This window comes from Castor canadensis, chromosome 7, assembly GCF_047511655.1.
Source record: "Castor canadensis chromosome 7, mCasCan1.hap1v2, whole genome shotgun sequence".
NCBI lineage: Eukaryota > Metazoa > Chordata > Mammalia > Rodentia > Castoridae > Castor > Castor canadensis.
Window position 1 is genome coordinate 5,090,398 of NC_133392.1, and position 13,755 is coordinate 5,104,152.

The window sequence follows — 13,755 nt, forward strand, 5'->3', positions numbered from 1 at the left end:
GCTTTGATTAGCTGAACTAGCTTTAAGCACCAAAAATTGATTTCTGGCAAAAACTGATTTCAAGGCAAATCAAAAATTGAAAAGTCTTTTTAAAAAAGTTTTTGCCCCATCAATTTTAACAGAAAATTTATTGATGGAATAAAAAAGAGAAAAGCAGCTTCACACCAATTTAACTTTAAAAAAATTATTTCCAACTTTCTTGCAAATGATGATTTTGGTGACAGTGCAGATTTTTTGAGTTAGGGTCCTGCTATGTGCCTCTGCCTGACTTCAGACTTGAGGTCCTCCTGCCTCAGCCTCCCAGGAGTTGGGATTACAGGTGTGTGCCACCAGGCCTGGCTGTGGCATGCTTCCCTTTTCTTGTGGTACTGGGGTTGAATTCAGGGCCTCTCTCTCATTTCCAGCAGGAGTAGGCAGGTTTGCAGGTAACGAAGAAAAGTCCACACCACTGGGTAGAAGTGGGCTAGGGTTAGGCTGCCTACAGGGTAAACCCACTCCAAGTGAACAGTATCTTCTCTCTGCTGTCTTCCAGGAAAAGGAAGCCCTGCCAGCCCAGGAGTACAGCTGGGAGGTGAGTGCATCCCCCAGTATCATGTCTTCAGAGTGCCAGGTGCCACAAAGGCACAGGACAGTGGACTGGGCCTGCCATCTCAGGGATGTACAGAGGCCCAAATTCCTCTTCCCAATGACTGTGGGCCCCTTTCCCAGCACAGTAAATACAGATGGGGATGGAAGGCGCAGTTTAAATTCGTACAGGAGGTAGCTCTCTGGAGCTCTAGGCAGGGGAAGCTCTAGCAAGGACAGAGTGCAGGAGGGGACAAAGGACAAAACAGGTGTGACAACCTGACTCAGGTGTGAGTGTGGGTGTGGTGTGGGGCAAACCAAGACCCACCCAGAGAATCCCAGGTGCCAGGTATGGTTTCTATGGTGTGGGGACAGTGAGGTCCTGAGGAGATGCCTGGTTCTATGATAGGTTTGCTAATAATGCCAGAAACAGAGTGAGTGGGAAGGGTGTCCAGGGACCCTGCCCTGCCAGCACAGGCAGTTCTAGACATTGGAAAGTCCCTCATTACGTGTGACCCAACACCAACAGTCCCAAATCTCATTCAGTGAGCACTCCTTGCGAGAGTGGAGGAAGCCGCCTGGCCTGGCAGGGAGGGAATGCCCTGAGCCAGGTGAGCTGGGCTGGGCAACAGGTGGAAATAGGCTATGGTTGGGCCCTCTGGTGTGTGTAGGGTGGGTTCCCTGCAGCCCCACCTCCTCCAGCCGGCTGGAAGAAGGCTCTTTGGGGACCACCCTTGGAAAGGCTGGAGTTGAGCGCCAGCCCTTGGCCACTTTGGGGCGGTTCCCTGGAAAGCGCAGGTTGCAGAGCCCAGACCCGCAGCGAATCTGAAGGGAGAGCAGGAGTCCAGGCTGATCAATGGTTGCAGAGGTGAGGGGTGCACCGCGGGCCGCACCCGCAGCAGGCGCAGCTCAGCTCAGCTCAGCTCCCTGCGGGGGGGCTCCCTGCTCTGTGCTCTTGTGCGCACAGCTCTGATGGCCGCAGCGCCAGCACGAGAGCTGTCACCTAGCTGGGATCTCTGGACACCCGAGCAGGTCTCCAGCCTCCCTTCAAACTTCAGTCCCTTCCCGGCTGTAGACAAGGTGACTGACTCGAAAACCGGTGGCTGCCGTCTGATGGCCAGGGGCGAACACTGGCGTGGGGTCAGGGATCTGGGGACCATGAGCGGCCACCGTTGTCGGCCTCCCGAAAGAAAAGTCCCGCGCCAGGCCCCCGGGGAAGGTGCCCAGGCCGCTGGTCAAGGCGCCCATGGCAGAGGAGAAGCCAGAGAAGCAAGCGGCAGCCTCGGGCCCCGGCGGGGAAGGCGAGGCCTGCGGGTCCAGGGAAGCCGCGGCCCGGGGCTCCTGCGCGTGTGCTTCGGCTTCCCCTGGACTCGGGGCTCCCGGGGACGCGCTCGCCTCCCCTCTCCGTTTCCTCTTCCTTCGGAAGTTCCCGTTATCGAACATCTTTTCGCAGTTTGGGTCCAGGGTCCAGTAATTGCCTTTACCTGCAGAGGAAGCAAGGACAGGCCAAGTTCAGAAAGCCTAGTGCAGCGTGGAGGTGACTTCTTCCATTGGCCCCTCCAAGTGTCAAAAGCCCTCGTCCCCATCCCAAATCGCGTGCTTTGCACTCTGGGATGAATCTCCACAACCACACTGGACGGATTTAGATCAAGGCAGGGACCTATGAGGAAATGCCAGGCCCCGCCAAGTTCAAGACCAGAGAGATGCTGAACTGTCTGGACTTTACCAGTGTGTGTGTGGTGGTGGTGGTGGGGGGGGGGGGTTGGGGGGAACCACACCTGGCCTTTACGTCGGCTCCAGCGCGTTCCCAAGGGGCATCTCATTTTTTGTTTTTTGTTTGTTTGTTTGTTTTTACCGATTTTGAGGCTGGGCAAGGTCTTGCCCATCTTACAGGCAAGTGATTGAGGCTCAGAGTGGTTAAAAAAGTCCCAGCATCTCCCAACTGACTAGCTTCCTCCAAAGAAAGGTACAGAAATTTAGAGCCCCCAAAAGCTGTAAGCCAGGGTCCGCTCGTTCTGCTGCCACCCAAGGGTTTGTTCACCGCCAGGACGTCTCTCAACCCCTTCTTCCCCTCTGAGCTCCCCAACTGTGCAGGGAAGAACAGGGTCGCTCCCACCGCCAGAGTGCTCGCTGCCAGCCCCAAGAGGCCGCGGAGTTCTGGACAGCGAGCGCGCGCGCCGCGGTTACCTGGGTCGTTCTCGTCGCGGGGCACCTTCTTGAAGCAGTCGTTAAGCGACAGGTTGTGGCGGATGGAGTTCTGCCAGCCCGCCTTGCTGCGCTTGTAGAAGGGGAAGTTGCCGGTCACGTACTGGTAGATCTGGCTGAGCGTCAGCTTCCGCAGCGGCGCGCTCTGTATGGCCATGGCGATGAGCGCCGAGTAGGAGTAGGGTGGCCTCACCAGCCTCAGCAGCTCCTGCTGGCCTGGGAGGCTCAGCCACGCGAGGTCAGCGCCCGCCAGGCCGCCCGCGGCGCCGAGGAGCGGGCCAGGGGCCGCGTAACCCGGGGAGCCGTAGGGTGGTGCGGCCCCGGGACCAGACGCATAGGGCGCAGGGCTGAGCGCGGGCGCGTTCACCCACAGGCGCGGGCCACCGCCTCCTGCGCCCAGATCTCCGCGCGCGTAGCCCTGGGGGTGCGCGCAGGCCCGGGGCTGGCCGTGCGGGGCGGAGCAGGTGCCCAGGCCGTCGCAGTAAGCTGTCATGTCCAGCAGCTCCCGGGCCGGAGCCGGTGCAGGAGGCTCCGCACCGAAGCTCATGGGCGCTCCATCCAGCGAGGCCGCCAGCTGCAGACAGGTGCGGCCAGCCCCGCCCCATCCTTGGTCCTTTAAATGCTTTCGGGGGCCCGAGTCCTGGGTGAGTGTCCGTGGCGAGCATCCTCCCCCACCTCTGCCAGCCTTGGAGAAGCAAAGTCCACATCCCGCCCCGGGTCAGCTTTCCTCCCCGCCCTGGTCCTGATGCGCCCTAACAGGCCGCCCCTCTCATTCTTCCTCCCCGCGCAGCCAGGGCTGGGTCAGGAGTCATTCAAGGCCTTAGCTGCAGGAGTCCTGAGTCCTCAGGGATCACACAGATCCCAGGTTCCTCTAGCCTCAGGCCTCGGTAGCCCCGCTGTCCTTGGACAGGTATGACATCTCCCGAAGGTCCCCATGGTTTGGCTTGGGAGCTCGGTCTAATGCACCGCCTGCCCCTTGCTTTCATGTCCTCCTCCTCTCACCCTGTCTGCACTACATCTGCCTCTCCAGAGCCCTGGAATGGAGGGTAGCCACACTGTGCAGAAAATCGCTACGAAGTCTGTGGGCTTTGTGGGACGCCTGGCGGGATATGGGCAGTGGTGCTGGAGTCCTCCACTAAACGGGTGAAGGCAGCAGGCAGGCATGAGTGCCGAAGCCACCCAGACGCTGGTGGCGTAAGGATACAATGCTAGAAATCCCATACATCTTAGTCTTCACTTTCCCCAAGCCCTGGGAATCTGGGGTCCAGCTAGGTTCATCTTGCCCTAGTCACGAAGTGCAGGGGCGGGGAGCGGGGGGGGGGGGGGGGGGGGGATGTGATGAAGCTTTCTGTTAGATACAGGGGATGAGCCTAAAACAAGGGCGTCTCTGGTCTGAGACTGACCCCTGGCTCCATATGCCTGGTCCTTCAGCGGCCTGGGTGGCTGCAGCCACGGTTGGCCTGGCTCCCTATGTTGCTAGGCTCTTGGCTTCTCTAACTTCCTCAGGGCCCCTGCTAACCAGCTCCCCTGTGTCTTGGCTCACCTGAGCTGTAGGCAGCCAGGAGGCATCCCAGGACAGAGGGTGCCCCTGATGTGTGCAGGGGCTGGGGTATATGGGTAGAGCTCTCTTCCAGGCTCTGAGTTTGGGCCATTTGAACAGAGAGGCAAAAATTCTGGCCTGGAGATCAGAGCTAAAATGATGAGTTCCTTCCCCCAAAAAATTCATTGCCCACTTCTTGGAGACCAACTTGTTGAAACTAGGCTGACTCTGGGCTTGCCTCATGATCACCACAGCAAATTAATTTCAATTTAAAAACCAAAAGGTCCAATCCTCCCTGAATTTTGGCAGAGGAGGCAGTTGGTGGGCTGGGTCCGTGGTTGGACTGAGAAAAGAGCCTGGCAGGCCTTCACAGGTAGCTTCCCCAAATACCATGTGCAACAGCCAGTTTGTGAAACAACTTAACAGATGACAGAAGGAAGCAAGAGTTCCTGGGCTGCAGTGTTGTCCTGTCCCCTTAGGACAGGCCCATAGGAAGTGGTAGGATAACTGACAACGGTTCCCAGCCAATGGCAGCAAAGCCATGTCTGGAACTGGTTCCAATGGGCTTCTCAGTCAGATGGTAGCCACTTCCATCAGCAGAGACTTCTAATTGTCAAAGAAGGGCCAGCGTGGGGACCCCAGATACCTTTCAGACCCCCACCTCATCATTGCAGGGACAGGTAGGGGAGTAGGAAGTATTTCCTTCTGGCTGCTGTCCTGGCTTCTCAGGTGAGAGCAGTTTGCTGTCAAACAGCAGCATGTGCCATCTGTCCCTCAGTCGAATGATTTCTGAGATGTTTTCACAACTGTAAACACATACTGTTCTCTGTAGATGTGTCGAGCTTTTAGTAACTACCTTTCGAAGAAAGCATCTTCCCATCAGCAGATAACTCAGAGACATTTCTTACAGTGTCAACAAGGTGTCAGCATGTATAAATGCCTGTCCTTCTCCCACAATGATAGTCCTCTCTGAGCTGGTTGCTTTCCCCACCTGTTGGAATTTTGAACACCTGTGGAATAAGAGGCACTTCCCAGGAGATTGTGCTTCACAGGGATGCAACAGCACAGAGCTGTGTAGCTCTGCCCTGACCCAAACAGTCCCTGAAAGAGGGGAAGATGGGAACTGCAGCCAGGTGTAGGGGGACCCATGAATCCCCAAGAACTTCCCAGCCTTTCCTTCCTTCCAGCAGCTGATGCAAAGTGCCTGACAGACACTGCTGCTACTCCAGGGGGCTTTGAATGTAGATGACATTTGTCTTGCTGGGGTAACACAATAATTTAATTTATCCACAGTTAACTGCAATGTTATTAAAAATCTGAGGTCATCAAGAGAAGGTATTGACATATAAACAGACACAATGACCAGAGCCCATAATGACTAGCCGTAACACAACCCACACCACAACCAGCTGCTTTTTGACAAAAGTGCTAAGAGCACCATTTTCAACAAATGGTGTTAGAAAAATTGCATATTCACATGCAAAACAATGAAACTAGACCCCCCCATCACTCATCAGTTACAAAAAAGTCAACTCAAAATGGATTGAAGACTGAAATGTAAGAGCTAAAACAATGAAACTACTAGAAGAAAATATAAGGGAAAATGTTTCAGGACATTGGAAAGGGGGAGGGTTTTTTTTTTTTTTGACAATATCCCAAAAGTATAGGAAACAAAAGCAAACCTAAAGCAAATGGGATTGCATTAAACAAAAAAGGCTGGAAACTGAATAACTCATTGCTTAATGAACAATGGGTCATTGATGAAATAAAAGAGGAAATTAAAAAGTTCCTGGAAGACAATGAAAATGAAAACACAAACTACTGGAACCTATGGGACACAGCAAAGGCAGTCCTGAGAGGAAAGTTTATAGCCATGAATGCATATATTAAAAAGACTGAAAGATCCCAAATCAATGACCTAATGATACATCTCAAACTCCTAGAAAAACAAGAACAAGCAAATCCCAAAATAAGTAGGACAGAAATAATAAAAATAAGAGCTGAAATCAATGAAATAGAAACCAAAAAAAATACAAAGAATTAATGAAACAAAAAGTTGGTTAGTTGAAAAAATAAACAAGATCGACAGACCCCTGGCAAACATGACTAAAATGAGGAGAGAAAAAAACCCAAATTAGTAGAATCAGGAATGCAAAAGGGGAGATAACAACAAACACAATGGAAATCCAGGAAATCATCAGAGACTACTTCGAGAATCTATATTTAAATAAATTTGAAAATCTTAAAGAAATGGACAGATTTCTGGATACATATGATCATCCAAAACTGAACCAACAGGAAATTAATCACTTGAATAAGTCTGTAACACAAAATGAAATTGAAACAGCAATCAAGAGTCTCCCCAAAAAGAAAAGTCCAGGACCTGATGGATTCTCTGCTGAATTCTATCAGACCTGTAAAGAAGAACTGATACCAACCCTCCTTAAACTGTTTCACGAAATAGAAAGGGAAGGAAAACTGTCAAACACATTTTATAAAGCCAGAATTACACTTATCCCAAAACCAGGCAAAGACACCTCCAAAAAGGAGAACTATAGGCCAATCTCCTTAATGAACATTGACGCAAAAATCCTCAACAAAATAATGGCAAACCGAATTCAACAACACATCAAAAAGATTATTCACCACGACCAAGTAGGCTTCATCCCAGGGATGCAGGAGTGGTTCAACATATGAAAATCAATAAATGTAATAAACCACATTAACAGAAGCAAAGACAAAAACCACTTGATCATCTCAATAGATGCAGAAAAAGCCTTTGATAAGATCCAACACCATTTCATGATAAAAGCTCTAAGAAAACTAGGAATAGAAGGAAAGTACCTCAACATTATAAAAGCTATATATGACAAACCTACAGCCAGCATTATACTTAATGGAGAAAAACTGAAACCATTCCCTCTAAAATCAGGAAGCAGACAAGGATGCCCACTATCTCCACTCCTATTCAACATAGTACTGGAATTCCTAGCCAGAGCAATTAGGCAAGAAGAAGGAATAAAAGGAATACAAATAGGTAAAGAAACTGTCAAAATATCCCTATTTGCAGACGACATGATCCTATACCTTAAAAACCCAAAAAACTCTACTTAAAAGCTCCTAGACATCATCAATAGCTACAGCAAGGTAGCAGGATATAAAATCAACATAGAAAAATCATTAGCATTTCTATACACTAACAATAAGCAAACTGAGAAAGAAGTTATGAAAACAATTCCATTTACAATAGCCTCAAAAAAATCAAATACCTAGGTGTAAACCTAACTAAAGATGTGAAAGACCTCTACAAGGAAAACTATACACTTCTGAAGAAAGAGATTGAGGAAGACTATAGAAAGTGGAGAGATCTCCCATGCTCATGGATTGGTAGAATCAACATAGTAAAAATGTCTATACTTCCAAAAGTAATCTACATGTTTAATGCAATTCCCATCAAAATCCCAATGACATTCATTAAAGAGACTGAAAAATCTACTGTTAAATTTATATGGAAACACAAGAGGCCACGAATAGCCAAGGCAATACTCAGTCAAAAGAACAATGCTGGAGGCATCACAATACCTGACTTCAAACTATATTACAAAGCAATAACAATAAAAACAGCATGGTACTGGCACAAAAACAGACATGAAGACCAGTGAAACAGAATAGAGGACCCAGATATGAAGCCACACAACTACAACCAACTCGTCTTTGACAAAGGCGCTAAAAATATACGATGGAGAAATAGCAGCCTCTTCAACAAAAACTGCTGGGAAAACTGGTTAGCAGTCTGCAAAAAACTGAAAGTAGATCCATGTATATCACCCTATACCAAGATTAACTCAAAATCGATCAAGGATCTTAATATCAGACCACAAACTCTAAAGTTGATACAGGAAAGAGTAGGAAATACTCTGGAGTTAGTAGGTATAGGTAAGAACTTTCTCAATGGAACCCCAGCAGCACAGCAACTAAGAGATAGCATAGATAAATGGGACCTCATAAAACTAAAAAGCTTCTGTTCATCAAAAGAAATGGTCTCTAAACTGAAGAGAACACCCACAGAGTGGGAGAAAATATTTGCCAGCTACACATCAGACAAATGACTGATAACCAGAATATATAGGGAACTTAAAAAACTAAATTCTCCCAAAATTAATGAACCAATAAAGAAATGGGTAAGTGAACTAAACAGAACTTTCTCTAAAGAAGAAATTCAAATGGCCAAGACACATGAAAAAATGCTCACCATCTCTAGCAATAAAGGAAATGCAAATTAAAACCACACTAAGATTCCACCTCACCCCTGTTAGAATAGCCATCATCAGCAACACCACCAACAACAGGTGTTGGCGAGGATGCGGGGGAAAAAGGAACCCTCTTACGCTGTTGGTGGGAATGTAGACTAGTACAACCACTCTGGAAAAAAATTTGGAGGCTACTTAAAAAGCTAGACATTGATCTACCATTTGATCCAGCAATACCACTCTTGGGGATATACCCAAAAGACTGTGACACAGGTTACTCCAGAGGCACCTGCACACCCGTGTTTATTGCGGCACTATTCACAATAGCCAAGTTATGGAAACAGCCAAGATGCCCCACCACTGACGAATGGATTAAGAAAATGTGGTATCTATACACAATGGAATTTTATGCAGCCATGAAGAAGAACGAAATGTTATCATTCGCTGGTAAATGGATGGAATTGGAGAACATCATTTTGAGTGAGGTTAGCCTGGCCCCAAAGACCAAAAATCATATGTTCTCCCTCATATGTGGACATTAGATCAAGGGCAAACACAACAAGGGGATTGGACTTTGAGCACATGATAAAAGCGAGAGCACACAAGGAAGGGGTGAGGATAGGTAAGACACCTAAAAAACTAGCTAGCATTTGTTGCCCTTAATGCAGAGAAACTAAAGCAGATATTTTGGGGCAACTGAGGCCAATAGGAGAAGGGGACCAGGAACTAGAGAAAAGGTTAGATCAAGAAGAATTAACCTAGAAGGTAACACCCATGCACAGGAAATCAATGTGAGTCAATGCCCTGTATAGCTATCCTTATCTCAACCAGCAAAACCCCTTGTTCCTTCCTATTATTGCTTATTCTCTCTCTTCAACAAACTTAGAGATAAGGGCAAAATAGTTTCTGCCAGGTAGCGAGGAGGAAGGGGGGGAGAAGGAGAGGGCGGGGGTGGGTGCAGGTAAGGGAGGGGGTGAGGGAAGGGGGGAGAAATGACCCAAACATTGTATGCACATATGAATAAAAGAAAAATTTAAAAAAGGTTCTGTACAGCAGAGGAAGCAATCAACAGAGTGAAGAGACTACCTACAAAATGGGAGAAAATATTTGCAAACTACATATCTGACAAGGGGTTACTGTCCAGAATATATTAGGATTCTCCCAAATTAAAAAAAATAGACATAAATAGACATTTCTCAAAAGAAGATATTCAAATAGCCAGTGGGTATATGAAAAAAAAATTGAACATCACTAAGTATCAGAGAAATGCAAAGCAAAACCATAATGAAATATTACCTCACTCCAGTAAAAAGGGATATTATCAAAAAGGCAAACGATAACAAGTGTGCCCAGGGTGTGGAGAAATGTTAACCCTTGCACATTGTTGGCGGAAGTGTAAATTAGTGCAGTCATTATGGAAAACCTTGTGGTGGTTTCTCAAGAAATTAAAACAGCTTCTAGGTGAGGCAGAACCTCATTCTTGGGTATGCATCCAAAGAAATGAAGACACACTCACATTTATTGTAGCAGTATTCACTATAGCCAAGAAATAGAAACAACCCAAGAGTTCAACTGATGTATAGATAAATAAAACATAGTACACATAGAATGGAATATTATTCAGTCACAAAAAGAACAAATTCCCACCATTTGTGACAACCTGGGTGGAAATGGAGATCATTAAGTTAAGTGAATTCAGTCGAGGACAGAAAGACAAGTGCCAGCCACATGATCTTGGTTGTTTGTGGAACATGAAGAAGTTACCTCACAGAAGTCGAAGGGTAGTAGGGGGGTGGGATGGGGAGAGCTGACCAATGGGAACGAAGGTGTTGTTAGAAAGAAGTTCCAGAGTCTATCACACAGTAAAGTGACTACCGAGAGCAGTGTGCACTGTAGGTCTCAAAAAGCTAGAAGGAAGGAGTTCAAACATTTCACCGTGGAAAACTATAAATGCTTGAGGAGGTGTAGTTTAACCTGATTACACAATGTGCACAGGTATTAAAATGCCACATGACACCCTACTAATAGGTACAATTTTGTGTTTTTATGTACCAGTTAAAAATAAATTTCATTTAAAAATGTTCACCAGAAAAAGAAAGTCAAGTCAAATCCTGAATTTTCAGAACAGATCGGGCCATCTCTTGCAATGGTAAGGTTTAAAAAAAGGATGATAGTTTGTTCTAAATTCTCTTTAATTTTCATAACCTTTTTTCTGTCAATGCTGAAACTCTTTAACATTTGTGGGTTTCAGGACCTCCAAGAAAATCAAGTAAAACAGTTCATGTCCTTTCCCTCAAAGTTACTTTTTACACCATGTGTCAGGGTCCCCATTTGTATCTTTACTTTCTGAGCCCAGTGTCTGTCTTCACTGTAACAGTTTCCTTATCTTTCAGTAGACTGGACTCAAAATGACTTACTTTCAGGTTTTTAACATTTGGGTCTATCTTGAATTGAACTCTGATGAGACGTTTTAGAGAGAGAGAGACTATATAAACATTTCAAAGACAGAACACACACACACACACTTCACACACACACGCAGACATAACAACAGCACCCTCCCAGTTGTTAAGGAAGTATCTGATTCTCCCTTCCCTCATTCCAATCACTGCCCATCAAGACTTCTTGGGTTGTATCCCAACCTCAACCACTTCTCTAACCCAATCCTCTTGTGGTTGGCCCTACAAACTACAGCTGCAGATGTGACTGAAGCCCAAGTCAGTTGACCTTAAGGGATGGAATTTATCTCATCAGGCCTGCCCCAGTCCTTTAAGCAGCGTTTCCTCTGGCTGCAGGAGAAGCTGAAATCAAAGGAGTCTGTGCATCACTGCTGGCTTGGAGACGGAGGTACCACCTGAGGACCACACGCAGCCCCTGAAGCTGAGTCGCCCTCAGCTGACAGCCAGCAAGGAAACACAGTCTTTGACCTAACAACCACAGGAACCTGCTTCAGTCAGTAACATGAGTGACCTTGGCAGGGGATCCTAAGCCCCAGGTGAGGACGCTCTGGCTGCCACTTTGATTTCGGTCTGAGCAGAGAACCAGCTGACTACAGAACTGTCAGCTCACAAGTGGGTAGTGTCTTAAGTTCATGGTCACTTGTAACATAGCAAAGAAGAATAAAACCAAATAGGGTCATATCCCTCCAAGGGAGAAACCCCCTTTGTATCAAGATTGCCACTTCTCAGTGTGACTGAGCCTGTCTGCTTGTTGTCCTGTGACGGTGCTTGGCTTGTCATCATCCCCTGTATGGGACTCCAAGCAAGGCTCGCTCTCCACTGCTATAGCTGACTTGCAGGAATGAACTTGACTGGTGGAGTCTAACTTTGTTAAACTTTCAGAGTCCAGAGAGTTCAGGGGCTTTTCTGTGTCAAAATGGGTCATTTGCCACACCCACAAAATACTCTTTGAGCTTTGTGGTTTTTGTCTTCCAAATTGTGTTCCAGGCTCAGAATTACATGTGGATTTCCAGTTTTCTCACCTTGAAAGGGATCAGGGCAGGAGCCACTATGGGAAGAGTTCAGGATGGGGCTTCAAGCTGGCCTTCCTCTTAAGGCTCTCAGTCACCATTCCAGATTTCAGAGTCTCATTCTTTCCCCCACTGGTGAATTGCTTTGACATATTAGGTTTCTTAATTAATACAGATCCTGTCTCCTCAACTTTCCATGGTAATTCATAACTAAAATTTGCCCCAAATACTTCTCACCGAGAAATACTGAGTAAAAGGCAACATTACCACCATGACGACCTCCAGGAATTTTCTCAGCCGGGGATTCTCAGTTGTAGCTACAGATAGACCTGTATCCAAACCTTGGCTCTAGCCCAAGCAGCTGGATACCTCCAAGTCTTGATTTCTTCAGAATAAAGGCGATACCCACAGGTTACTGTGAACACTGAGTGAGGCAATGAGGTAAGGCATGCAAAACTCTTAAGCATGAGTATTAAGTATGTTGTTTGTTGGCATTCTGTCTCAATCAATTATCTACTGACTAGGAAAAAAATCCCCAGGTGAAATTTTGGTTTTTCCCACATGTTAAATAAATCCTCAGATTTATTGATATGAAACCAAAGAAAGACTTCATTAGATTTTTTTGTCCAGATAAACTCTATTGCAATTTTACTACAGAAAATCTGGCTGTACTGAAATACAGTCTTTGAGTATCACTCATCCAACTGATTTTTAAAATGTTTCAAATTTTGTGTATTTTAACTTTTATTCTAAAAAAGTCCAAACATTATATATTTGTAAATAATTTTTGTATTTGCTTATCTCATTATATGTATGTATTTTGTTCTTGAAGCCTTTAAATATACTTTATAATTTTTGATTCTTTACCCTTAAATACTTCAGAATCCATCCAAAAAGTCCCAGAATTCTCCTACATAACCTCAACATTATAATCACAACCAACAAGCTAGCAGCAGTTCTTTAATGTTGTATAACTCACCTTAAATGTTTAAGCTTCTCCAAAATTCCCTAAGTATTTTTAGTCTTTTTCTTTTCGGATCAGAATCCAGTGTCCCCATGAGGCCTCTTGAGTTTTTCTCTTATTTCTTAAGTTTCTTTCACTCTAGAGCAGCCTCTGCCTCTACCCCAAACTTTTTACTGAAATGCATTAATTCCTTGGGAAGTTTCACGCACTGGGCAGGAGGAAAGCCCCACAAGCAGAACTTCTTCCAATGATATTTAACTTGTTTTTCTATCTCCCAGATTTCCCATATACTGCAGGTTAGGTCTATCCAAAAATACTCCAGATCTAATAGGAAAGAAATATCTTATAGTTTATCGTCATAAAGAAAGTATAGATCACAGCCCAAGAGGTTGCAAGCCAGTGGAAGGAGGCTCCCCTTTGAACAACTGCAGCACAGTTTACAAAGGAGAAAATTTTTTCTCTGTGTTTGGGCTTAGCTGTCTTGTATACACCTTTTTTTTTTTTTGCCCTAAGGCAAATAGGTATTGAGGGCTATTTGTCTACCGTTTAATTTCACCAACTCCTGCTAACAAAGACATAAAGCTTGCGTTGTGTCTTTCGTTTATGATCAGAACTAGTGTTTTGGAGAAATCAGCGACTTGAGTTTGCTATGTGATTATGGGCAGGTGGCCCAGGGGTATATCCTACCTGTGGTCTCTGTTTTTATTTTTCTTGAGCAGATCTAAGCTTTGTTGAGATTTAGGTTAAATAGCTTTATCTCACT

At 46.1% G+C, this 13,755-nt stretch overlaps 1 protein-coding gene across 1 annotated transcript; it reads right to left on the bottom strand.

Moving 5' to 3' along the window:
* Positions 1–1,611: 1,611 nt before the first annotated feature.
* On the bottom strand, positions 1,612–3,316 carry Foxi2 (forkhead box I2). The gene is made up of 2 exons (XM_020167310.2): positions 2,752–3,316; positions 1,612–2,048 (listed from the first exon to the last, which is right to left on the bottom strand). Exons 1-2 carry the CDS (start codon positions 3,314–3,316, stop codon positions 1,612–1,614), a joined length of 1,002 nt encoding a protein of 333 aa, XP_020022899.1.
* Between the last annotated feature and the right edge of the window lie 10,439 nt (positions 3,317–13,755).

Bases quoted from the DNA above. Each gene is read 5' to 3' on its own strand.
- Foxi2 (XM_020167310.2), bottom strand. From the start codon at position 3,316: ATGAGCTTCGGTGCGGAGCCTCCTGCACCGGCTCCGGCCCGGGAGCTG. The intron at 2,049-2,751 runs GTAACCGCGGCG...CTTCCTCTGCAG, and splicing joins CCGCGACGAGAACGACCCAG to GTAAAGGCAATTACTGGACC.